This window comes from Amblyomma mixtum, chromosome 5, assembly GCF_055824585.1.
Source record: "Amblyomma mixtum isolate Tamu chromosome 5, ASM5582458v1, whole genome shotgun sequence".
Lineage (NCBI taxonomy): Eukaryota > Metazoa > Arthropoda > Arachnida > Ixodida > Ixodidae > Amblyomma > Amblyomma mixtum.
The window spans coordinates 69,858,273-69,885,674 of record NC_143016.1 but is presented as its reverse complement, the minus strand read 5'-3'; the positions used below and the strand labels follow the sequence as shown (position 1 = coordinate 69,885,674).

At 48.0% G+C, this 27,402-nt stretch overlaps 1 protein-coding gene across 1 annotated transcript in view; it reads left to right on the top strand.

Moving 5' to 3' along the window:
- LOC149342572 (uncharacterized) overlaps positions 1 to 27,402 on the top strand; it is a 111,823-nt gene that overhangs the window by 70,200 nt on the left and 14,221 nt on the right. Inside the window, exons 12-26 of the mRNA XM_089544928.1 lie at positions 3,426 to 3,553; positions 4,705 to 4,944; positions 5,476 to 5,586; positions 6,263 to 6,395; positions 7,686 to 7,852; positions 8,323 to 8,526; positions 8,866 to 8,964; positions 9,605 to 12,689; positions 16,149 to 16,303; positions 17,591 to 17,791; positions 20,069 to 20,170; positions 21,634 to 21,781; positions 22,793 to 23,160; positions 24,281 to 24,517; positions 26,506 to 26,576. Of these exons, the coding sequence (XP_089401054.1) occupies positions 3,426 to 3,553; positions 4,705 to 4,944; positions 5,476 to 5,586; positions 6,263 to 6,395; positions 7,686 to 7,852; positions 8,323 to 8,526; positions 8,866 to 8,964; positions 9,605 to 12,689; positions 16,149 to 16,303; positions 17,591 to 17,791; positions 20,069 to 20,170; positions 21,634 to 21,781; positions 22,793 to 23,160; positions 24,281 to 24,517; positions 26,506 to 26,576 (5,449 nt within the window). The remainder of the gene's footprint in view (positions 1 to 3,425; positions 3,554 to 4,704; positions 4,945 to 5,475; positions 5,587 to 6,262; positions 6,396 to 7,685; positions 7,853 to 8,322; positions 8,527 to 8,865; positions 8,965 to 9,604; positions 12,690 to 16,148; positions 16,304 to 17,590; positions 17,792 to 20,068; positions 20,171 to 21,633; positions 21,782 to 22,792; positions 23,161 to 24,280; positions 24,518 to 26,505; positions 26,577 to 27,402) is intronic.

The window sequence follows — 27,402 nt, the reverse complement described above, 5'->3', positions numbered from 1 at the left end:
TGGTGCCACAAGTTTCTACGGTGGCGCCGTGCAACTAAATGCAATTTCTTGAGTCGATCTTGCGGCGTATAACAACGCAGTAGTTGTTACACGTACTGCAGATGCAAAAGCAGCTCCTTTTAATGTAGACATCAGAACACGCAGTCGCTGTGCTCTGCGCAAGAGAAATCGAGCTTATGATCCGAAGAGCACACAAGAAAGCTGTGACCGCCCTGTGAATACAGCGGCCAAATCTGTGATATGCCAGGCATCTATCTCGAATGTACTAGGGTTTGGTCTTCTAGATGCTGAGCATTTAAGGTACGCTCCTTCAACTGCAGGGCAGCTTCGGAACAGCGGCCCGTCGCTTTATCAAGGACGGTCTGGCCACGTCCGCGTTCCTCGAGGAGAACGTGATGGACGGGGCGCTTTTGCGGCCCCTCTACAACATATACTCGCGCCTCGTCAAGAAAGGCGAAGAGAGCGCGGCCATCGCGGGCCAGCCGCGCTCGCTGACGCTTCGGCGTCTCTTCTTCGTCAACTGGGCCACCACGATGTGCGAGCCTCCGCAGGCGGCCGACGTGTCGCGTAAGAGGCTTCGCCATAAGATCAGCGTGCCGGCGAGGCTGCGCGTCAACGTGGCACTGTCGAGGTTCTTGCCATTCGCCGAGGCCTTTGGGTGCCCGTCGGGTGCCCGGATGAACCCCGCAAGATCGTGCTCCTTCTGGTGATGAGAGCCACCACGGCGTGGCTTGGCTCGTCGCATTACAGCGGACTTTTCCTCAAAAGAGAAATTTACAGGCAATAAATAAAGGAGGGCGAAGTGTTTGCAGCATCTATAAACGTTGACAAGAGCTCGTCTGAACTGCAGCCAGAGCACCCACGGTGGACGATGTTTGCAGCAGGCACTTCTGTACTATAGGCGTCCACCATAGCTTGCCGTTCAAGCTCGCGCCGCACTGTTCCGGTTCACCTTTTTTCTTTATTGTGCACTGGTAATATTTTTGTCGATATGTTTTATGATATTTGCTTTTTTCATCAAGTGTTTCGTGTAATAACGGGTAAAACTTGTTTATTTTATTGTCTTTTGTATTTTAGGTCGTTTCCTGTATGAATTTATTGAGCACTTTAGAATCTACAGTAAAAATTTCCTTTTCTTGTCTCTACACAAACTGCATGCTAGCTCATATTGGAGCTGGCGTAGCAAAGTATCAGAATGGAAAAGTGTGAGAGCATGAACCAGATACCTGCAGTTCTTGTCTTCGGAGCTTCAAACCAGGGGCATAAAAGAAAGCATCCGTTACATTCCTTGCAGTTCGGTATGCCACCCAAGGAACCGAAAAGCAAAGCTTAAGAACATTCTGCCTACCGAGCCAGTGAGACGTGTTCAAATATATCCAGCCATCACGTTCAAGTGCACTACGCAGGGGCTCATCGGTATCAATGCAGGCAATTCGCTCCCAGAGACTACTCCAAGCATGTCGAAAATGCGCAGCTACTATGCACTGTGTCATTTCCCACTGTTACTCTCAAACAAATGAAATGGGATTCTATTCTTAAGAAGTACTTCTAGCTGGGCGTGTTGGTGCATATTCAGGAAAAGCACAGGAACGCGAAAAATACGAACACGGATGTTCTGTTCCCTCACTGCGTCCGTGTTCACATTTATTGCACTTTGTGTCTTTCCTGAATCAATCCTTACTCGCCAATCCTTACTCGTCTTTAAACGCGAAGGAAAAGATGTTGTGTGTGCAATGGGGGCGTCTACGAAACCGACTATGAGCCAACATCACTTTCTCGAAAGACAACTAAGTTTTCATACCCGGTTTCTATTTTTGAAGCTTACACGTGTGGTCTATTCCCCCCATGAGTATGTGCCATTCTCCAAGGGCACAACAACAACGACGATTATCTCGTATACTAAAGCATACAGGAGTCACTGGAATAGCCGAAGATTATTCAAAGAATCGAATGATATGTCGGCTGTAAGTCGAGTATTCTGTTGTCCAATAATTTACCTCAAACCTTTTTCTTGCACAAGGACGTCGCTGCCCGAATCTCGGTCAATGGCCCACAATGGGCGTATGTACCATTGTCCTTTAGAGGATAGCATTGTCACCCACGTCACTCACACTGCGTTGATAGCCAGTAAAGAAGACTGTTGTGCGCCGTATTATAGTGTACTAGAATATGGGGTAGTGTGTTCAGGGAGGACTCGCGGCTGTCGCTGTTGATGTCGAAAGCCACGAGATGGCGCCACCAGAGCATGGGCTGTCACTGCATGCACTCCTCCCGATACGCGGCGGTGCGTTCTGTACATCGCAAAGAGTATTTTTGGTCCTTTCAAAAGCCAACACTTCAATAACGTGTCCTGTAAATGTTTGTCATTTTACATGCACGACAAATAAAATTAAATGCGATAGGACAAGTCGCGCACGGAAGAAAAAAAAAGAGCAGTGACTAGCAGACGGCCGCAAAACAGCCAAAATTGCGGAAAAGCAGCTCCAAATTCTTTTCCAATAGCTGCATTGTGTACAGGCGCAGAGAACTTACAGCGGGTACTGCTGCCGAGGAAAGTTTGAACACAAGCGTAATGAACAAACTATTGTGCATACTGCAGCGAGCAGGAAACACGACCTCGAAATCGTGACCAATTCATGATCAGACGGCCGCGGTGGCATACTTATGAACATCGTCTGATTTTCGCATGCAGTTTTTCCTTTTCGCCCTGCCTCTCGCGACTGTTTGGTGCCCTTGACAAAAAAATGACAAGTAGCTCGGGTTATTGGGAAGCAACGTCGGCACGGCGTCCGGCGTCAACTCTGGTTTCCCGCGTGGTATGTGGACTCCTCCGTTTATAACGTGGACGTAATCTCTGAGAATGCACGATGGCTCGAAGTGCAGTTTCCATACCGAGTACGTTTCATCCAGGGTCTTGTCTTTCCGGTGCAAATTCCGCTCCCATATCTTCCTGAGCGCTTCATCTTTTGGAACAGCGAAAAGCAACGGCTGCTCACCCTTAGTCCAATGGTAGCCTGTTGTGCACACAGGTGTAAAGCAGTGCCGTTGCCGCCGACGATTCGGCATTTCTTCACTGTCGGACGGCCAGCGGCAATTATAGCACGAGAAAGGGATCACATGAAAAACTTTCTGTGAGCCGCGTACCACGCAACTGCGTCAATGCACGCGTACGCGTCACTGACTAGCAGACGACAACGAAAAGCTCGCCTTTTCCCGACAGCCCATGCTACAGCAGCGCCGCCGCACTTTCGACGCGCGCTGCGACACGCCAATGCATGGTGAGCGGCGGTGCCTGAACACACTACCCCATATTCTAGTACACTATAGCCGTATATCAGTGCAGTTTTATGTGCTTCTTTGTCCGTGGGTCTTGTTTTCTTTAAACCTTGTTTCAAACGCCATAAGCCCCGCTCTCGACCGCGCAGGGCTGGAGGTGAATTCTGCCAACATCCGCAAGTGGATCGACGAGCAAGACCTGCAGAAACTCGAAGGTGCCGTCTTCGAAGGCTACGGCGAGCGGCTCGCCCAAGAGCCCTCCGTTAGGCACGAGCAGGTAAGGGAAAGAGAATTCAGTTATTTTAGTGACACCGATTGCGAATCCCGTCGATAACCCTCCTCGTCTGGCACGTTCTCGTGCGAGTCACGTGTCTTTAGCTGCTTGCAAATGCTGACAAGGATTGTGGCTGCTGCTTATAGGCTGCGCAGAACAGCTTTCTAATGGAGGCACGTTAGGAGTTTCAGCTAGGACTGTATTTACTTTATTACTTTTAATGCGTTAGCATTAGACGGGACATGTAGCGAGAAAATGTAGCCCAGAAAATGAAGCCCTGACCATCGGATTGTGAGCAAACTGCCCACCGTGGAACCGTGGAAACTGGCAGTTAAATTAATGATCGGTCTCGAGAGGTTACCCTGGAAAAGCAACGTGGGTCGCACAAGCATGACCGATGACAGCACCTCTCATCACAGGGCAGTGACGCATTGCTTAACCGCTGCACCACTGTGGCAGGAGTGCTATCAGGGCTCCCAGGGGTATATGAATGTAAGGTAGAGAATGACCGATGTCGCGGCGGTGTTAAAAGAAGATGACCATAACGAAGAGGCCAGGAACGAAAAAAAAATAAATTAAAAAGAAATCGGTGTATGGTCAATGAGTGCAGTTCGTAACGACGACCGCTCATGCATTTCTGTCGTGTCGCTCAAGCGAGTGTCATTTTGCTTCTTTTTTTACTTTCCTCATCGCACTCTGCAAGGCCTGTTGCGACTATTTTGACATTGAGACGTGCGGGTCATCTAGTTGTTCGTGCGCATAGCGCGACCGGATACGAGAAGTTTTCAATTTAAGAAACGTGGAGCAGTCGGCCGAAATAACACGTGTCTGTAGCCTGGTACACCACACTGCGGATATGAAATGAGAAAAAACAAAACAAGGTAGACAGTGAAGATTGAAGGCGAACATGTGACATCAATCGACGCTAGAATAACGCCAGTTTCGTTGAATTCATCCTTAGACTACCGGGCACATATTGTCACTGTCAGGCTCCAGCTTTCGCAGTCAGGGCCACAGAGAATGCTCACGCGCCGAAAGTTACACCGCAAGATAGCAGGAAATACGGTCTTCGAGAGCTACAGGTTTCCTCTCGACCGTGCTTACAAAGGACGTAAGTTTTCTTGAGCTGAACCCGTTCTCTTTCTGACGACAAGGTCGAGCAGTACCTGAGGCGGGATGTTCCGCGCCTGCTGGAGCGCATCCAGGCCATCCATCGGGCAGTGTCCGAAGACGACGTACGGATGCTCGAGAGCCAGCTACAGAGCTCCGACTACGCCTTGGCCCGTGACCACCTCGGAATGACGCCGCTGCACCGCGCTATCGTTTTGGGGCGGCACGATGCGGTGCGGCTACTTGTCGACCGCTTCCCCGAGACCATCAATGCCAGAGACAGGGTGAGCAAGAGAACGAGCGGAAACGCGAGTCCGCTGTCCTGGTATAACATACGGGAGCTGAGGATGCAACGCAGTGCATTGAAGAATAAAAGATGCACTCACTGTAGGTTGAGAAAGACATCAATCCTAAAGGTGCATCATTTAAACGAATATGCGTAGGAGAAGGCTGTACGGTAATAGAGCCAACCGTAATTTCTATAGTCCACAAGCATCGAAATTCGACACAGCCTGCTAGAGGTCTTTAATGACAAGAACATGTTGTGTCGCGACTTTCTCGTTGAGCAAATATACCATAAATCGGGACATTCGTTTTGAAACTAAATCTAAACACTTCTGACGAAATGGCCAGAAAACACATCGCACAAGTTTTGTGACCTATAGAGCCGTAAAAGATGCCTTTCGAACATAGGCATAATTAGGTGGCACAGTAAGTTGCTACAGTTAGGTCCAGCTTCAAACAAGTCGACTAATTAGTTATTAGAGAGGAAACGTAGCTTTCTGATGGTTTGCCATGGCCTTGCATCACCACAGGAAGGACGCACTGCGCTTCACTACGCTGCGGCCGCTTCACGGAGGAGTGGTCGAGCTGACATGTACAGATTGCTGCTGCAGAACGGCTCGGACCCGAGGATCAGGGACAACGTGAGTATCCCGAGCCCTGAACCAGCGAAATAGCTTAATTCTTGAAAGGCCCGGCTTCCGAAAGGAAATTGCGATGTTTGTAACGAACTGTAAACTTATGGCCTCAATACATGCAGCTCAGCTATTTAGGCCAGAGTGCGATTAAATTCCTTCCTTTACGCACGTCTTTCTTATACGTAAACAAGTGAAAGTGCCGAACGAAAATTGCAGCTTACACGGTACGTTAGTAAATGATGTCAAACGCGTAATAATAATCTAAATAGCTTAAGAGCCACAACTTTCTCCGGCACAAGGGAAAAAAAACCTGTAACTCTACTTCATAGGACGGAAGCTAACGTATGAAGTAAAGCGGCAGTTAAACTATTTGAAAAATCTCCGGTATACCCCTGTACACTGCTTCCAAAGCATATAACGTATGCGATCGAATTCCAGATACAAAACTTGCGTGCTACAAGTGGCGAGGTGTGGATGCACTGCGCATAATATATATATTTTAAAAGTCGTTTATGTTTATAAAATGCCATTCCAGGTCTGTGGCTAGCTGCAAACTTGTTCTAGAGGCAAAATGGCGGTGGCTGTTTCCTTTATTTCGGCTGATTTTCTATAATCTCATACTGTGGTTAAATCAGCCGCGTACACACTTAGCATACTGTTGCTCTGTGTGGAATGTGCACAGCGGGGCAAGTCGTCCGAGTTCTACAAGACGCACCACCTGCCGATGGCTCCCGAAGTGGCTCAGATGAGCAGCAGCGCCAGTACGAAGGCCAGGAGCCGCTCGGAACCACCGGGCTCGAGGCCGCGGAAAAACTGTTAGTATCTCTCACCTCAAGGTAAACGCAATTATAGCGTAGTTCTAGGTTCACCCTCTGTTAGTATATGATGACGCTGCACAGATCCTGAGCACTGAACGCAGCGCCCTTAGGCTCAGCATGTTTGCAAAGTTCTTGAGTGGGCACCGGACGTTGTGGTCCGGGAAATGCAACGAGCTGTGCATTGGTTTTTTTCGTGGCATTAGGTACTGCTTTTCTGAGAGAGAAAACAACGCGTTTCCTATCGTCAGGGCTCGGGCATTCCGGCATAAATAGGAGGAGGAGGTAGAAGAGGAAAGGCAGGAAGGTTAACCGGAAGAATAATCGGTTTGCTACCCTACACGGCGGGAAAGGACTGAGGGGATAAAAAAAAAGAAAGAGAAAGGAGAGTAGCGGAAAATTGAAGTCACTCTAAAAAGTCAGTGATCGTTGAAGTCTCAGCAATGCAGTTGCCAAAGATAAAAGTCTGACAGCGTTTTGGCTGAAGCGTGGTATTCTGAAACGTAAATAAAATATGCCTGCTTGAGAAAATACAACAGGCTAGAATCCAGGGACACAGCACCGCACATGCGCCACTCCTCCGGCGCCCAGATGCCTCCGAGTTGTTTGCTCGCTAGTAGTTACAGCAAAGCCGTGCCGCCTCCTACACTCGAAACGAGTGCGTAGTCACAAATATCTTGGTATTGTTAGCTTTCATCGTTCAAGGAACTTGCTATACCGAAAAATTGGTACGCTAAATTACGTTTATGCTGAACGTTGTAAAATGGGAGAGTTCTGTGCCCAAGCCGTGATGCAGAAGCATTCTCGTTTATATGCTCTTCAGCGATAGCACAATTTTAAAATCCTGAGGCAGGAGGTCAGTTACCTCTTATTCTGTGTTAACGAAATTTTGCTGATTCCATTGCACGAAGACGCTCTCAGGAGCAGTCTAGGACAAGCCATTTATTGCGCGCAAACCCGTTTGCACTGGCCAACAAAACAACAGCCAAAAGCTGGCTGGTCACGAACCGTGATTTGGTGTGAACGGCCGCGTCACGATAGACGCATTGCGTACTTCCTCAGCGGTGCGTGGTTTTAGGAAAACAGTGCATATAGCTTTCAACCACGAGGCGACTCTATGATTCACTCAGTCTAGCTAAGAAAGGAAGGCCGGTATTTTCTAATTCTTTCGCGAGAAGTGTCGTCTTTTGCAGTCAGTCACTGGCATCAAATAGGTAGCGTTCATTACTCTTCATTCGATTAACCCCTTCCGCGGTGTCCCTCACGCTCTCTTCATCGCACGCACCGCAGCTTACGCGTCCACGGCAGTGAACGAGAAGCTGACGGCGGCGTTGCAAAAGGGCGACCCCGCCGAAATTCGCGAGCTTATCCTCGAAGGGCACGGCAGACATCTGCTCGGCCGCACCAGCTGGAATGAAGAGGTGCGACACCTACTAAAGGGCTTGCCGCAGTTCCTGGTGAGTATACCATGGCGGTGCTAATCTGAGGGCCCATTAGAAGGATGGGCGCATCCGCTCACTTTCCTTTGGCTGCCATAACTGAGTGTAGGGCGTGTCTTAAGTATGCAATTAACGTTGGCTTCTCGTGGGCGGGAGTTACCTCTGGTTGTCAATCCTTTACACGGACGCTTGAAAGCCGTCACTCTGTTAGTGAAAAATAGTGACCATTGCCGGAGGACCAAATGCATCCGAAATGAGAAATGGAAAATGGATCCCTATAGAATACGACCTGTCCAGATACCCCTCAGAGAAAACAGGTTTTCGCGCTTTAAACCAGCTGTCATTGTCTGAATATAAGCCATTTCAGTTTACTACAACCATCTTCTGTTTTGATACTGTTTTTGCTGATGACTCTTCGCGTGAAACATGGTTCGGTGGTCTCTATATGCAAGAGTAGAGTGTGCTTAAAGGTACGTTCCTTTATGCAGCACCATGTCAATGCGACTCACGACGCCGTTGCAAGGGGAGACCTGGCACGGCTCAAGGAGCTGGCAGCCACGGATGCTCAACTGCTACGGGCTCGCAACGACCTCGGCACTCACCCTATCCACGCGGCTATCGAAGCGAGGAACCTTGAGGCCGCGAAGCTCATACTGGATGCCTTCCCAGCTGCAATAAACCTAAAGGCACCGGTGAGAGATGACGTGACATCTATGCAGCACATTCACTGCATGTGTTGTTCGCTATATTTTGTGTCCTCCGATGTACAGTCTTTTCCGTGGGATGTGTTAGAGTTCGAAATCCGGAATCCGAGACACTGTAGCTGAAAGGTTCTTCGTTCGCTGTTTGTTCTCCACACAATCCTAATTTGCTCTTTCTGTTATCTTCAAACACACTTCTCAAGTTGTAACCGCTTGTAGAGTGAGCGACCCCATAGTCAAGCTGTTCCAAGGCCAACTTTTTCTTGAGGTTCTGTTAGGCTTCTCACCTACAACTTTCCTTAGATTAACTGTTTTGTTTAATTTTTCCAGCACGGCCGAAACCCATTGCATTTAGCAGCACTTCGAAGGGATCCCGAAATGTACAAGTTCCTTGTGGAGAGCGGAGCAGACCCAAAGGCTCTGGACCAGGTGAGAAACTGCGGTCATGAAACCGCCTTTTAGTACTGGCGGGATTGAAAAGCAAATATTTGTATGAGCGGCTCTTACACTAGCCCCCTCATTAGCCAGGAAGTGACAGCTAAACAGCACATTCACGGCATGTGTTCTTCTCAAGCTTTCGTGTCATTCTATGTAAAGTTAAAATCTGATCGTCTAAACTGGCAAAACCAACGCATAAATCATTAACAGGTTAATAGAGGAGAAAATAATTCGTTTATGCAACGTCACAGATTTCTTCATGATGCATGCAAACTGTTTGCACGAAAAGTATATGTATTAGTGCTAGCATATTTCTCTCTGATCGTGTAGTTAAATCGTATAGTTAAATTTTTCATAGGTAATAACTACGTTGCGCCTACTGCTTTCTACTGGCAGAATGGTTCGAGTTTGCAAACAAAACAAGTAAAAACAAGCAACTGAATACTTCTCTTCTCCGTACAAGTGTTTAAAATCAATAGCTCGTTTATAGAAGCAGACGTAGAATCAGAGCAACGTGAAAATGATGCCATTGAAATCTTGCAGAGTTGAAGCGTTGACCTCTGGACGCCTCCAGCGTTTTCTGTCCGTGGTTGCCACACGCTAACCTGTCACTTTTCCCGCCATTTTGCAGAAAGGCAAGACGGCGGAGTACTACCTGAAGAGCAGCAGGAAACGGCGATCAAGATCGACGGCATCGACGCACGACGACACGTCGCGTGAGCGATCGTCCTCGGTACGGGACACAGTGCCTGCTGCCAGCGTCGAAGCAGCCGCGCGCACAACCGAGCTCGAAACGATTACGGTTCCCGCTGACAAAGGCGCACTGGGCGGCGCAGCCGGCGACTCTGTTGACGGCACGAGGAAAGACCAAAGTTCCGGCGTCGTGAAGGGAGCGGAAGGCCAGGGCGAGGAGGAAGCGACTGAAGCCGGAGGTAGCGAAACTGGCCAGAGCGGCTCAAGCGACGGCGGAGGTAAGGACTCCGATGCGTCAGCGTCGGCTTCGGAGAACGATGTTACCGCGGTCAAAGACGTGGGCGTAGGAGCAGTCGAAGCCGCGGCCGATGGCAAAGAGCCGATGCCCCTCGAGGCTGCCGGTGCCCACGAGAATAAAGCTAGCAGTGGCGGTGATGAACAAGACTTGCCGGGGGAGGGCGTCGCCAACGCTTCCTCCAGTTCGAAGCCTACTGCCACTGAGTCTAGTGATGGCGGTGATCTTAAAGCGATTAACGGTAACGGAAAGAAGGAAGAGAAGCCGCTTGCTTCTGATGCTGTTCGAGAAGGAATAATTGAGGTTCTGGACGTTGGCCCAAGGGATGAAAAGAAAGATGACGAAAGAACTGCGGATGCTGCTGAGAGTCGTGGGCCCAGTGAGGAGCGTAGTGCTAACACCGTTGATCAAGGTGACACCGCCTCTCCGCAGAAACCTGACAGTGGGCCAAACTCAAGCAATTGCGTTAACGACTCTCAGGGGAAGACTGCTGGTATCACGCAAGCACACCTGAGGAAAGGGGAACGTATGGTACCCGGAAGCGGACTTCTTCAGCAGATAAAAACAAACGTGGATGATAAGGGCGGAGAAAACGTAAATAACTCACCGCTGGAAGAGGGAAAGAAAAAGTTTGATGAAGGCTCTTCTCAATCCGCGGGTGCTGACAATAAATCTGGACGAAAAGGAAACAGTGAAGGTTTAAAGCCACTTGACGAGAAAACCAAGATTCAAGCAAAGCCAGAAGCCGAGACACGTATCGCGAACGCACCTGAAGGACCTGGTGAGAATTCACGGAGCCAGGGCATTACATCGCCATCAAAAGCCAATGAAAATGTCCGGAAGGGGGCAAACAATGACTCGAAGAGTTCCGCGAACGAAGGTGACGAAGCAGGATCGTTCCTAGACGCAGCAAGACTTGGCGGGGACATTAATGGAACAAACGTAACTGTAAGGTCTGAAACGAAGCCGAGCGACGCAGGGGAAAAGAATTCAAGCCATGGTGAAACCGATAAGTCGCACGGGAACTTTCAAGAGCAGTCCGACCCTGTTTCTGAGCAATCCAGTAGCGACAATGGTCAGGATAAGAAAGCCACACACAATGAAGATGTCGGCAACCAAAGCATCGAAGACGGTCAGCCTTCTTTTGAGGAGCTCAAAAGCGACAACACCTTGCAACCGAAAGGCCAGTCGTTGGCTCCTGGCCTGGAAGCAGACGAAAACTGCAACTCCCGGCAAGTAAACTCTGTTCAGCAAGATGACGTTGCTGGACTAACCGGATATAATGCCGACGCACTGCCTGATACAAAGACAGAACAGCATGACGATCAAAAAGTTGACTCTGAAGCTGTGTCTACGTCAGATAAAGTACCCAAAATTAACAAAAAAGCTGACGACTTGAACGTTCAGGACATAACCGAGAAAAACAGGACAAATCCACGCATGACTGACAAAGCCAAGACAGGAAATGTCATTGTGGACAGTGCTCATAAAGCTGATGACACTGATGGTAAGGACTCTGACGAAAATACCGAGGGTCAAGACAAGAAATATCAACAGGCTGTGAAGGCCGCAGATAAGATAGCTCAAGATGGAAGCAATAATGCCTCATCAAGACCTACCCTCAAGAAAACACAGCCGGCGTCGGACTCTAAACCAAGTGTGAGGTCAGGAACAGTAAAAGCAATCAAGACTGGCATGCAACACACTCGAAGGAGTAGCAGTACGCTATCACTTAAAGGCAAACTGACCAAGACATTTTCAAGAAATTCCTTGAATATTGATGAAAAGACAATGCTAAAAGACACTCAAGAGAACGTTTTGGAGACACAAAAAAGTAAAGTGAATGGTAGTGCGAGGCACAGCCTCAAGAAACCGAAGAGTAATCTGGTCTCAATATCAGATAAAAAAGCAAAATCTGATTATGCAGCGACAAATGACACTGATAAGCCGGGCACTAAAGACGCTAAAACAGAAGCCGATGAAGAAGCTAAAAGCTGTGACATAAGTGCAGCAAATGAGGATGTCAGCGACGGCACCAAAAAAGGTGTTGCCAATGTCCCACACCAGCCACAACAAGCCGAAGAAATAAAATGCGAAAATGACGAAACCAAGAAACAAGGGACCAAACTGGCGGCGTTCGTAAAACCAGACTTTGAGTGCATCAACTCAGATTCACTGCGAAGCCCGACCGTAGCTGCTTTCAATGAAACCAAGGAGCAAGTGATGCGAGCTCAAGGCATTGGAGAGGATCAAAGGTCTAATAACGATGCTGAGGACAGTCATGCTTCACACGGTACAGCGCAGGAGTCGTACATCACTCCGTCAAACGAAGCAATGACGCGGCTTGAAGATGGGATTCAAGGCTTGGACCAGAAATCAAGTATCTCTGAGCAGGACAAAGAAAGACCTAGTGGACAACCATCACAATCTGGCCGAACAGAAGAGCACCAAGATGTAAAAGGGCCTCCCGGAGAAAAAGCAACCGTTGTCGTTAGTTCAACTTCGGCAGACGCAGCCAATCCTACAGGTAACGCGGCTCCGAAGGAAGAACCTGAGATCAGTGCTGACAGCAGCCTGGGCGCAGTCAACGACACGGCAAAGTCCGAGGCAGGGGTGACGGCCGACTCGCTCGAGAACCTGGAGCCGACAAAGCCACGCCAAAGGAGCGCGGAGAAGCGTCCAAACAATAAGGGGAGTAAGCTGTCAAGTAGCACGTCGGCGCAACTGGGTAAGTATATGCATACACTGCCCCGTTCGAGCTGACACGTGCGCACCCAGCTTCTTGGCAGACACACCATGCGCATGCGCAGACAACACCGGGGAGCTCTACATCGATCTCACTTCCGGTTCAGATACCATAAACATCTCACCTCATCTACCACCAACACTGGCCCACTGAAATGGAGAGTCCCTGCAAGTCCGGATTGCAACACTCACTCATGCGCCGCCATACACCCATTACGGCAGTTCTTTGTACCTCACCTCGTCCTGCCGTGCTTTTCGCAATGCCATCATCACCCACCACTCACTCGCGTCGCTTTGCTCTGGTTACCGCAGCTGTCACTTGAAATGTGTCACATCTTTTACTCTCTATAGTTCACTGATCCTCTGCTATGCGTTCACATCGTGAAGAAGGTTACTTCTTAGAAGGGTCTTTCATCGAGCAAACAGGGTGACACAGAGCAGAGAACAGGTGTGAGAGAGAACTATCAGAGGACTGCTGTGTGTCGTCCTGTTTGCGCTTTGAAAGACCAGTCTAAGAATATTAACCAACGAGGCTAGCTTGAAGTTTTGCAATGTTTTTTTTTTTTTTTACAAACGCTAAGCACATTGCACTATGGATCGACGCTTGTCGTTCACTTTCGGTGAACACCATCATTTCTGCAACCCCAGCGGCGAAGAATGCTTTGAACGTTTCTTGTTCTGGCCCGAGACATGTGAGCAACCCCTGTGCGCGTGAGTCGCTCACATTGGGCTCACTTTCACAGTTCGTAGCCTGTAGGGCACATTAAAAGCAGGACTCTGTTGGGACAACACCTCGAGGCTGAACAAAGGTAACAGGTGTACGTATCATTGGTGTCTTTCCACCATTTTCGACAAAAAGTGGCTAACGTTTACATTCCAGCTGTAGTATAGTCAGCACAGCAACATTATTTGGAGTAGATACAAGGTCTCAACATGCAAACAAGATATGCAAACAAGATCTCTGCTCTTTAACCATAGTTGTGGCGAACCTCGCTTTTAGGCCTCGTAGTTCAATACCCAAGAAGCGACTGCTTCGGAATTTAAGTCAGCGGAGTGTCGCTTCACCTACTGTAGTGAAATCAACTGCTTGTGCTTGATCTTATCATGCATGAAGATGAGTTGCACAGCACCAGAGACAGGTGGTGACAGATTCCATTGGCAAAGCCTCCTTCAGTTGACCTTCAAAAGCTCATCATGAGTTAAGCCCGCTTAAATTGCAGTTTCGCGATCGTTACGTGCAGCTTGCTCTGGTCGTTCGTGTTGCCGTCCGCTACTGCCATAGGGAGGCGCTTCTAATACATACCCAAACCCAACAGCCGTTCAAACTCACGCTGAGATAGTGGCACATATTACTACTACTAGCCTTTACGGAGGAGCGTTCGCCAGGCAATTCCATCACCTTACGCTGACATAGACACTTCTCTTCATAAATGTTGCGGCGGGCGCACGATCAGTGTCGAAGGGTGCTCTGTTTCGGAGCGAGTGATGTGAATAGCACTGAAAGTACTGAAGAATTATAGGCATGGCACGGTAATTTTCGCGCAGCCAGAGTCGCTATGAGCACTAACTGACCGTAATCTTCGCCTCCCCCGGCATTTCTCTCGCTGCCTGCAGACGTTCAAAATTAGAGCTATTTTGCACGAATGGCATTCTTTTCGGTTTGTTTGACGCTCTTTAACTTCCTAGCCGAAAGTTTTAATGCAAACTGAGTGTTTTAAATGTCACATAATTGACTACTCAAGTTTGGTGTGAAGCACCATGCCACATCGCTCCCTCGGCTGACTTCTGTGCCCTTTCTGACATGAAGCATTTCTATCTCTCTGATCAGTTTCCCATCACCATAATCACTAATCGAGAAAAAAACTTAAGAAGAGTAATTAAGTGGCTACGAATCACGACCGCGACAATTCTCAAGTAGCAGCGTTTAACAAGAAATGCTTCTGAGGTACGCTAAATCCTCAAGCAATGACTTGTTTTAGTCCTGAATATTCCTCAACAGGGAGCATTTGCAGCATGCGACCCTACCTACTTGCAGCACGCCAGCGCTTCCATGCGAAAACTCTGCATGTCCCGTTGATTACTTCATAAACGCGGTGTTTTTGTTCTTCGGTCGGTGCCGCGAAAGCTGAATTTGCGTTAACGGAGCCTGTTGCACATCACCCGTGCGTACAACCGAGATGCCCTACACAACCGCGCTCTCGGCCGATATCAGCATGCGCGCTTCATCACCCACAATTAATCCCACAAAGCACATCAGCCTGCTGTGACACTTTGTGCCCATTCATATGCGTGTACCAGGCTGGTGTAAGTTCGCTTAGTAACTCGTTTTAATTCTTCCTCTTTGTTTGCTTTGCGTTATCACCGCAGTCTAGTCGTTTGTGACTTCGTTTCTGTGCGAAGCATAAGGATGACTCCGCTGTCTTTTGCACTTTCACACAAGCAGTTCTTTATGTGTGATACCTTCTTTCAACGGAACCAGACAAGGACTTGACTAAAGAGACGAACTGTTCTAATGTAATGTGCTAACGCAATCGTGATATATATTAGTACAAGCTCGAAATGCACCGAACAAGGAAACCAACAGGGATATTATTGTGCAGGTGCAAATAAAACCGCAATGTGTGCTTTTAAGAACAGCACGTACCTGCTATTACTACGTTCGATAAACGTGACAAGACAAAGCATTCTTTTATTAGTTTAGAGCGGGGACTCCATTGGTGAAACGGGAACCTGCATTCTTAATTTTCTCTAACAAAGCTCTTTAAATGCTTGAAATCTTTTAAATCTTTAAAGCTCTTTAGATCTGTGATTCTTCGTTTCCTATTTGTCGCAGCCTAAAGACAATGCTGCTTAAAGAGAAGAGAATTTTACAACCACTGCCATCACGCCCTCATCGTCAATTCGAAGGTTGCAGTATGCACTTCCAGGGTGAATTACTGTGGTTTTTGTTGATCATGAAGAGTGGTCAAGCGTTGGTATATCTAAGAATAAAGGGCAGATTGCGCATGCCCGCTTTCCGCTTTTAACATGACAATTTAAACTACAAGTTTGGTAAGGTGTTTATCTACGTCTGTATGCAGACAAAGGTTTCTTGCCCAGCACAATGCTTAATGCGAAGGTTTCGATATACTACGGCAAGAAAACTGATTAAAATGACAATGATCATCCTTCTGTTTAGAATGCCAGCCTTCAGAAGCCATGCCGTTTCAGACGTGTTTGACAAACAGCGCAGGACCGCAGCAGACCAGTGAAACAGGACACAACACAGGCGGTGAAAAAATGTCTATGTCTACCCTTCTTTTCCCTAAATTTTTGTACCTTGCCCTCCTATATTTCTTTGCAGATCATTCTATTTTACTGGTTTGCCGTCGTTATGCGGTGTTTGCCAAACACATGTCTTCGAATCTATTCCAGATGTCCAGTTCATCTCAATCTGTTTCAGACCGCTTGAACGAGTTGATCGATGTTTGGATCAAGGAAGGAGATTTGCTGCGCCTTGAGCACGTGGTCATCGCAGGCCAGGGAGAGCGACTCCTCAACAAGACCTCCGACGACAAGCAAGTCCAGGAGTTCCTTGGACTTGTCCCCGCTTACATGGTGAGCGCGAGGGTATGGCGCCAATGCAAAGTGTTTTCCACGCACGCAAACACAGCCGTCCATTACATATTTTGCCGCTATACATATCAAACGGATGCTAAGCGAATATCAGTGTGAACTGCGTTTGTAATATTGTTAGAGCGCCATACTCATTTCACATGCACTTACAGAGAAATTTGTGTCGCTCATCAAGATAAATTCGTAATTTTTTATCGAGTACGTCAATATGTCTCCGCACAGCACCCAGCCTGTTGATGAGAACAATCGCACATATTGATCTCCTTTCCCCTTCTTGCTTCCTTCCTTGGTTCTCTTTCTTCCGTCCTGTTTATCCGATCACATTTCTGGAGCACAAATGCGTTGGGCTCCTTCTACTGAGACGTTGCTGCTCTTTTTCTACACATTTCTTTTAGGCCGGTAAATCAAACAATAACAATAGCCTAAAGGACAAACTGCTTTTTAAAGTGGTCAGGATGCGGCTGCTACGAGCCTCGACAGTCTGCTTACCTAAAAAAAAACTGCCATTCGCCTAGTTTACAATGAGCCCCTGCTACGTTTGCCTTCTCTTGGAATCCACTCCGTTACCCTTAAGGACCAGCGGTTATCTTGCCTTCGCATTACATGCCCTGCCCAAGCCCATTTTTTCACCTTGATTTCAACTAGGATATCATTAACCCGCGTTTGTTCCCTCACCCACTCCGCCCTCTTCCGATCTCTTAATGTTACACCTATCACTTTTCTTTCCATAGCTCGCTGCGTTGTCCTTAACTTAAGCTGAAATCTCTTTGTTAGCCTCCACGTTTCTGTCCCATAGGTGAGCACCGGTAAGATACAGCTGTTGTATATTTTTCTCTTGAGGGGTACTCGCAAACTGCCATTCATGATCTGAGAGAACCTGCCATATGCGCTCCACCCCATTCTTATTATTCTAGTTATTTCCCTCTCATGATCCGTACAGATCTGATCATGATCCGATCATGAAACGTAGCAGGGGACGGCCGAAAATTAGGTGGGCGGATGAGATTAAGAAGTTTGGCTGGGATATGGTGGCTGCAGCTGGCAAAGGACAGGGTTAATTGGAGAGACATGGCAGAGGCCTTTGCCCTGCAGCGGGTGTAGTCAGGCTGATTATCATGACAATGAGCCATCGTGCGAAACCTTCAGATGAATAGAACATTAAGGATATTTGCGGAGACTGTTCAAGAAAAGCACGTACGTGTCAATGACACCAACACAATATCATCTAAGCTTTGGCCTTACAGCACTTACTGCCTTTTCTGGTCGCAGGAGCGCATCCGCACTGTGCACGAGGCGGTGGTGAGCGGCAACCTGGCTCAGGTGCGTCAGGTGCTGACGCGCAAGCGATTCGCCCTCAGCCGCGACCGGTTCGGCGCCAGCCCGCTTCACCTGGCCGTGCTGCACGGACACACGGACGTGCTCAACTACATCGTCGAGCGCTTCCCCGAGACGCTGGACGGGCCGGACAACGTAAGCGATCGCAGCGCCACGCTTGTTTTCCGCCGGGGAAGAAAAGCAGTGCGCGTCGGTGTTCCTTTGAAGCATCGCATAAGCCAGAACAGGGCAGCCACGTGGGCTTCAGCTCGACAGGCCAAATCATGATTCCTACTTGTGGCCTATACACATGTGATCCAATGTCATTCGTTTCCGCGACTCCCACCTTCCCTGTGAGCGGCTCTTCTCGATAAGCCCGAAAGTTATTTTGCACCTGTAATCTTTGGCAGGGAGTATAATATCCCCTGAAAAAGACACCTGGGGGTGAACTGAGGTACACGTGGCGGGTATATACTTGTGGAGAGTGCTGCCATCTTAAAATCTAAACGACATATGTCGACTGGCATGACCTTGTCGCCATTCTGACATGTCCATCTGGCTGGCCGATGCTGTAAGGGCTATAAAAGAATGCAGCACACGGAATATGAGTATCGAAAAGAAACTGAAACGTGTGCAAGGGTTGATGCTTGGCTGCCGCACACGCCAGAACAAAATCCTCTTTCTCACTGGCGGTTGCGACATTTTATGCCCCCCCCCCCCCCCCTTTCCAAAATAAAGGTGTTTGCTTGACGTTAAACTACGCACGACGCACACGCTTAGTTCAACGACTAATAAACTTGCTTACTAGCCTTTGGTGAGTAGCAGCGAGCAACTAGAACGAACAATCCATGTGTAGTATGCAGTGTGCGTGTCATTAGAGTGGCGGGCGCAAAATTTTATTAACGTTCGCCGGGGCGCGTTTGGTTTGGTTTGGTTTGGTTTTATAGGGTTTAACGTCCCAAAGCGACTCAGACTATGATAGATGGCATAGTTGACGACTCCGGATAATTGAGACCATCTGGGGTTATTTAATGTGCATGGACATCGTGCAGCGCACGGGCCTCTAGAATTTCGCCTCCATCGAAATGCGAACGTTGCGGCCGGGATCCAAGCCGCATCTTTCGGTTCAGCAGCTGAGCACCATAACCACCGAGCCCCCGCGATTCTGCAGACGCGCAGTTAATTACTGCAGAGTTATTCACGCTTGTCCTGAAGGCGTTATCTCGATTAATCAAAATACAGCATGCTGTGTTGCTAACTGCTGCAGTGTTTAAAATTGTTTTCTGCCCAGCGAAAGTGCATGGCGTTGAGTTTTGCTGCTATTCATATTATTGGCATGGTGTGAGAGTGTTGCGATTTTTATTCTTCTCATTCTCTTTCTTTTCAGAGAGTAAATGCAGAACACACTACATAGGTTCTTTCTAGCTTGATGTCGCCATTCTGCAAGGCATTATGGTAGAGCACCCTCCTCGCAGCTGAAGCGTTACGTTCTATCACCAGTGCCACTGGGTACTCCATGGTTTTGAAATCCGTACAAACTTTCGCTCGGTCCGATGTTCGCCTCTTTTAGAGTGAAATGCTTGGAAAATGGCATTCGGCAAACCTCAACAGCCTCGATAGATAATTAGCCCTCAAGTGAACGAAACCTGCCTTGTGAGGTAAATCCTATCGTGGCCCTTTTTCAGAATGCCTGTTCAAGCCCACAGTGACCGAATTTGAAGGCGCAGGCTCCTTTTTCCAAGCCATACACGCTAAGAATCCGAGCAACAGGCCAGTTCATGGCTTCATTCATTTTATAAAGCCGAGGGGTAATCGGCCAGAAGCGGGAGTAGAACCCATCACCTCCCGAAGCCTAAGCGGGTGCTTTAGCTGGAAGCTATGGTTGCCGTTTTACTTAGTGCAGTTCTGCTGTAGCATTTACCAGAGAGGTTTGTGCAATTTCTTTTCCAGAGACAAAAACATCATGTGTTTTCGCGTTGTATTGCTTGTGTCTAGAGATAGTGCAGTGCGACATTTCAGTACAGCCAAGTCAGTCGGGAGGCGTTGAGTTGAGACGTGATAAAACCCATAGTAATTCCCGATGTTTCAAAGAAATTACTGGAAGGCGGGGTTCCAGTGAGCCAAGCAGCGTTGAGCGCTACGTGCTCAAGATTCGGAACTACCGCTTAACGTTCTAAGGTCACAAAAATATCAGCATACTGCTATATTGCGCACTGTGGACTTTGTGTCAGCCTCGTCTCGAATGAACTGGACGTGATTCCTCTCAGAAATAATTTTACTTCGACTGTTTGCTCGGGGTCGACAATAAGACTGGCTGTGCGAGAGGGAGTAAATCCTGTAAAAGTCCTGAAATATCATGTCGCGGACACTGCGAGAGACTTTACCGGTTGCGGCTCTACAGTGATTACTCTGTGCTCTCTCATGCGTTCGCAGGAAGGGCGTACACCTTTACATTACGCTGCCGTCGTGCTCGAAGCTCAAAATTACTTCGACATCTTGAAGAAGGCTGGCGCTGACGAAACTATCAAGGACAAGGTACGAGACTTTCGCGATACTCGTGTGTCGACCGAAAAAATATGCGATGCTTTTACTCAAAGGGGAAATGCGGCCAGGAATAACACGGAACATCATTCTAAGTAGAACGCTTATTAAATTAGGCTAGTTGGCATAACGTTGGTTTACGTCCTGTGTATCTTATTTGCTCTTTGGGCCTTCCCAAGCGCTACAAGTTTCCACTCAATGCAATTCATCTAGCCCGACTTTGTATTGATTAGTCAGATAGTAAGGCAATGTTATACACCAAGGTCCGGTGTGAGCTGCCTGTACCGATCGAGGGAAAAGACTTGAGGTATATCAGTGTCCTCTAAGGTTTGGAATGAATGAGCTACTGTGCCGAAAAAAATATACGGCAATGTAAAAAGTTTCATTTTCACTCATTCACTCACCTTTTGAGCAGGGACCTTCAAATTATCACTTTGTAAATATAAAAGCGTAGATAACGTTCTGGCTTTCTTACATTGAGTGTCCTAAGCTAGAAGAAGCCGTTGAGAAAATAGGGCTCAAGGATTGACAACTGTGCTCATTAAAAGAACGCCGTCACTTCATCGACATAGATTTCGCGGCAGTCCAGTGTATGTGGAGACCGTGTGTGCTCTGTGTAATCCGTGATACGCTTTTTTTATGTGTGCAGTTCTTCTCTAACATTGTGGCTGCAAAACCTGTGGTCATGTATTTGTATCAATTTACATACTCTGCGTGTATACTGGAACGCGGCAAAGATTAAGAAAACTTAGTGTGCTCTCGCTAAAAATCTACCGGTGCATAATATTTTTTCTATGCCATAATCTGCCAGTTATATCTTTTATTGGGAACTGTCATAGAAGAAAAAAAAACATAAAAAGGCCCCGTCCGTGCCTTATATCGAATAGTGAAACTCTCTCCTTATGCTACATGCCTGTGGACTTGACCAAACAGAACCAGACGTATGCTTAAAAGGTTTAGTTCACCGCCTGTGTTTTATTGCCGTGAAGCTTTGCAGTGTTTGTTTGTTCATATCTTCAAAGCATCCGGCACGCCGCTTATCGTTTTGTTTGGGATGCAAGACACGATAGATTTATCTCGACTGATCGCATTCAAGCAGAGTGGTTTCTACGTTGTTCCAGAATGTTGTAGTAACTTTGCACGCCGTACCTCAAAAATTTGCTGTCAGCTTTAAATTGAGTACGGCCTAGAGCGGCGGGCGTTCTGCTCGACGACTGCCGAGCACGCTTGTTGCTACGCCGCCGCCGAGTCAATCAGTCCATTGCCGGCGCAAGTCACCCTAAGTAAAGAGTTTTGTTGAGAAGCCATTTTCGCTGTCTTTCTACTCTCCGGACTGCAGTCTCACCACTACGTAACATTACTGCATGCTGTTGGTTGGTTATGTGCGCAGAAAAGTTTCCGTTTTCTCGTGCGCAGAATGATGTGAGGGTGCTGTCAATTTTGCGCCACCTTTTCAGATGGGACACACGCCCGAATACTATCTCAAGAACCCCAAGGAGCTGAGCATCAGAGAACTGCTCGCGAACTACCAGACGGCGACGGACGACGATAAGTCGGCCAAGGCGGATGTCTGGCAGAGGCCGTCCACGCCCACAGAAAAACCCGGTGAGCCTGTCATCTCTGCCTGCTTTTGCACATGCAGTGAGATTGGAAATAAGTGACGCGTTTTGTGTACTGAGGTTGTGAAAAAGTTCAAGTCCAACTTCCTTGGACGTCACTTTTAATTGTGTGGAAACTATGGAATATTAAGATACTATTATGAACATATTGATCGGAATGGTCTAGCCTGCCGATTCGTAGTAAAATCCTGCTTTTCAAATTTGTCCTGCGCTCTCTTCGAGTAGGTAAGACCGCTATAGGAAACCACGAGGGTGCGTTTTTGATAATAAATAGCAGAAAACTACAGGCGTCCGGAGGAGTGACCTGCAGATATATTGATTGTTATGGCGAAGTGTTATGATATGTCAAATAACTTTGTTCATAAACAATCTTTCAATAAGCAGCTCTTGTTCTACCTCTTTTCTCGTCGTTACGTATTTTTTCGCCTTTGTATTTCTACTAGCTTTAGCAGCGTGGAAACAAGGCTTTTATATTGGAAACTGCCAAGATTAATAAAAGTTCCTGTAACTTGATACTTTGTACTGTAAACTTCCACAGACAAATTATCCCGAGATATCCGTCCGACCACGTATAGTGACAACGCGTTTTCCTCGGTACAGGATAGTGTGATCCTCATTCTGATGTGTACGAAGCTCCCAGTGTTTGTCTGAAATGGCTCTTGCATGGTGCATTTTGGCACCCACGGCAACCAAGCTGATGCCCGATGTGACCATCGTGACAACGGTGAAGTCACGCGCCCGCCCGCCCAGATTAAGATGCAGGTGCTCATTTAAAGAAGGCAGCTCGTAAAGCACATTTTCTTACTTAATTCTACATATATTCACCTACGTTAATTGAGAAAAGTGTTGGTACATACCGCAATAGGTATGACACAAAGTAATCTTGCTAAAGTGAAAGCGTTGCCTCTACTGCGAAATGTCCGATAACTGCATAGGTACATTCACGTAGTATGTAGTTTTTAGATTTATTTCAATGTCGATGTAACTTTTCTCGCAGAGGCGCCAAATACTGTTCCAGATGCACCGGCGGCGACCGCCCCCAGTGCGGTTAACGGGAACGTAAAGACGATGGTTCTGCCAGAGTCTGAGAAACCTCAGCCCGAAGCCCCGTCAACGGAAGTGCCACTGTCGGAAGCGTCGAAGACAGCGACCGCAGCGGCGCCAGCGGAGATCGCGCCGAAGGTTGTGCCGCCTCCAGCGCTGCAGCAGGGCCATGCCCCGCCGGTACCAACCGAAGGAGGGGCGCGACAGCCTGTCCAGGAGCCCTTGCAAACGGCAGTCCGGCTGCCGCTAGAACATGGCGCAGCCCCAGATCGCACCACGACTACGACAGGTCACCAAATATCCGCACTGCCGGAAAAAAAGGTGCGTGCCCAATTGTTTATCACCACATTGATTCTTCCAAAGCGCGGCGGTGGCTCAGTGGTAAGGCGCCTGTCTACCGAGCCGGAGTACCCAGGTTCGAACCCGGCCGCGGCGGCCACGTTTCGATGGAGGCGAAACGCAAGAGGCGCCCGTGTGCTGTGCGATGTCAGTGCACGTTAAAGATCGCCAGGTGGTCGAAATTATTCCGGAGACCTCCACTACGGCACCTCTTTCTTCTTTCACTCCCACCTTCCTCCCTTCCCTTACGGCACGGTTCAGGTGTCCGCCGAGATATGCCAGACAGATACTGCGCCATTTCCTTTCCTCACAAACCAATTTACCAATTTACCAATACTCGGAATGGGACGATTAGAAACTCGTAAAGCATGTTAACGACTGGTGCCGGAAATAGATCAAAAAGGAGACGAAGACGAGGAGATATAAGCGCACGTACACTCATACACAGCGATGCCTTGCAGGTCTATAGTCAGCACTTATTTTGCCTGTTTTCCCACCCACCTTGCTCCCGTCTTGTTGCGCTGTAGTAGCGATCCAAACTGGCTTAAACAGCCGGTCTACTCCAAACTGTAGGTGTGGATTACACGCCGGAAGAGCTCTACAGGGCGCACATCCATTGTGAAGTATTTGCCAAAAGTTTAGAGCCCAGAAGCGTTAAGTTCAAAGCCTCTCATAGGGGCTCTTGTAGCATCAGTGGAACTTCTATAATCTTCGGGGGAGGGGTTGACCGCAGTTCATCTTACCTTCTAAAGATCTGGAACTCTGGGGATGCATAACGAACCACATAGTGTGGCCCAGAAGCAAACCGCTCAGCTCGAAACTTTTGACAAAGGGAGTACTTCTCATTGCCCTCGCGGTCTTTGCGCTTTCATCTTGCGGCCGCTGGTTTCGCTGACTTCCGCAAATTGAGGCACAAAAAGTGGAATGCTTTGCATCAAGCAGCTGATGGGCATCAGCTCTTTTTCTTCTAAAGAAGAGTGCTATTACCTCTAGCATAGCCTTGAACAGTCTTCGTAATTCTTTTCACGCTTGTGTTGGCCGCTGATATTAATGAGAGGAAAGCTTTGCTCTTAATTTGTTTGTGTTCTCGGCTTCTTGACAGAACGGCCAGAGCGCGGGTGCCGACATGGCGCAGTTGGCACAGTCTCTGCTGCTGACAGGCAGGACGCCAGAGGAGGCCCAGTACCTGAGCGCCAGCGTCGGGGACGCGCTCGTGGGCGCGCTCTCGGCCGTCGCCCATCAGCGGCCGCCTGACCCCGTGTCCTTCGTCGCCTCGTGGCTCAGCCAGAAGCAAGCGACCCGAGGCCAGTCGGCGAAGGCACCGAACAACGCTCAGCCAGTGAGCACCCTGCATAACTGTGGACAGATAAGCTTTGGTTAGGGTGATGTCGCGTGCACTATGTTTTTTGTGGGCAATACGGAGAAGCACGGATATTAATGCCATGGATTTTTGCGTGTCTTAGACGCACCGGCTGCGACCGTGTCCTGGGGCAGTATATCTTCTCCTTTTTGCCTTTTGCCCCTTTGCCATTGGCGGCGCCTCTGTGTGACGTAGGGCTCGGAAGCCGGCAAGCAATCTGCTAGCCAGCTCCGTTGTGACAGCCGGGCCTGACCAATGACAAAGAGGCAAAAGAAAAGAAAGGATGAGAAAGCCTACAAAGTACCCCCCCCCCCCCCCCCCCCCATCCTTGAGCAGGTCTTCCTTACTGGTCCCACTCGGGCTGTGAAGTGATGAGACTAATACCCCTGTCACACTAGCAAATTTAATGTCATTCGAATCGAATGGCATTAGCACCTAATGTCATTAAACGACTGCTACACGGGAACATGTAATGTCATTAGGTTCGAATGACATTCGCCATCGAATGAGTTAGGGGAACTCATTCGCATTCGATCTCGAACCGAATGCGTACTCTGGACACCAGATGCGCAGCAGGTACAAGCGACGCGAAAAATATAGTGTGCACACTGCCAAACTTAGAAAGTGCATTTATTTAGTTCTACTAAAAAAAAGTTAATGTTTGTGTGTGTTCACACTAGAGGCTGTCGTGGATAGCTAGTACTCTCGATCTCAAAAGCAGCCAACCGCAGCGGCCGAGCGTGAAGCAGCGTCTTTCCCGCGACCGTCGGTCATTTTGGGATGCGTGATTCTTGTTGGTTGACGTGCCATGTTCGTTAAGCTCGAAGGTACTTAAAGACGTAACTGAGCAGTTCACCTTTAGGAAGTCATTTCCAAGCTCCGCGCGCCGCCATGTCAGCCATTTTGTTTGTTTACATTTATCGGATTTGTGGTTGACTTTGTACTTGGCTTGGCTTTTGATGGCTAAAGTGGTGCAGAATGGCCGCAAATAATATTTTACGCTTATAATACGGCACACAAATGTTCTCACCCGCTTTTGAAATACTGCACAACAATTTCAAACATATTTTATGCGCGCTGATGTCGTTCAGTAGGACTATTTTTTTTTTCACTGATCGTCGATGCCGTCATTTTCGAATGACATTATTTTTTTCCGTGTAGCACCGAACGAGACCGAATGACATTCGATGCATCGAATGCCATTAGGTTCGAATGACATTAAATTTGCTAGTGTGACAGGGGTATAAGCCTGTGTCTGAAACTGCGTCCAGACTACACGTCGCTTCATTGTGGGACGCGAAATTAAGTGTGGCCCATATGTCGTGATCTCCTGCCCAAATCTCAAATCTCCCAAGAACCCAAATCTCCTGAGGAGGAATTTCAGGGAATTAGACAAAAATGAAGCGCTCAAAATGCGAGGGATAGCAGGAATCACATATGGTACGGACGATGTCGGGTACTACTGCAGCCGTATTTTTTAGCAGTTTTTTTATCTATATGCATGATCAGCTTGATCATGCATAGAGATAAAAAAAAACTTCATCTCTATGCATCTCTATCTGTAGCTTTATTGCTATGTATGATCAGGTCGTAGACACGTCTATTGGCACCCAGATTCAAATTACTTCCAAGTGCCTTGTTTTCGCATAGATGTGTATTTTTGCAACACGTTGATTAATGTATTTTGGCTGTTGTTTAGTTTGACCGAGCTAAAAAGCGTTGATGATATCTGCCAAAGCACTGACACATAATTCATTCTTAGTGCGTAACATCGTACGAGGCGCAGAATAGTTAAAATTTCAAATGCTGCCTTGTGTCGAAGCGATTTTGTTGTTAAGAAAGCCGCTGTGGCACGTCCTCTGACATTAATTTACTGCAAGGCGCACGCGATCCTCATTCGTCGCCTATGTAGAAACAAATGTGTATTTGAAAAATGGCTCTATTCCTTTCTTCCACATTTCTCTCAGGGGATGAACGCGAAGGCCCGTGACGACAACACCGCATCCAGGGCTAACACCATCTCGTCTTCAGCCACAAGGTAAAATGGAAGGAGAAAGTGGAATCGTCAGCTCAAGTTCTCGGATACCGAATTGACGCCGAGCGCACGCGAAATTTCATTCTCATCCTTTATTTGCATTTTTTTTTTGCCGAAAAGTTATTCTGCACCGTAAATATGTTGCTTCACACGCACACACTCCTATTTATGTACCGGTAAAACAACACGCGATATGACTTCTGTGTCGCAGCAGCTCACCGAGTTGTATTTCTGGAACATATTCGCAAAGTTATTGTGCAGGTCCAAGCAACATAAAAGGGTTCAGTTCGTTAGCGTGCAGTCAGTGACTGCTTGCTTATTATGACTGTAAAGCATGTTTCTGTTTTTAACTAAGAACCCCTCCTTTTTGCGAATTTTGTATATATCGCCTTTCCAAATTCATTGCGGAACAAACGCAAAAGTTATTCCTTGAGTGCGAACTCAGTCCTTCTCTTTTTTATTGTTCGTACTTGTACGCTTGCTTGCGTAAGAGGCTGTTTCATGATTGGCCGGTACCGTACTATTTGACCAATAGGGTTGGTTTATTATTGGGGTTTAACGTCCCAAAGCGACTCAGGCTATGAGAGACGCCGTAGTGAAGGGCTCCGGAAATTTCGACCACCTGGTGTTCTTTAACGAGCACTGACATCGCACAGTACACGGACCTCTAGAATTTCGCCTCCATAGAAATTCAACCGCCACGGCCGGGATCGAACCCGCGTGTTTCGGACCAGCAGCCGAGTGCCGCAACCACTGAGCCACCGCAGCGGTGCCCAATATTATTGTTATGGGCTACTGACTGCATGGGCCATTCGAGTATTGTGGCGGA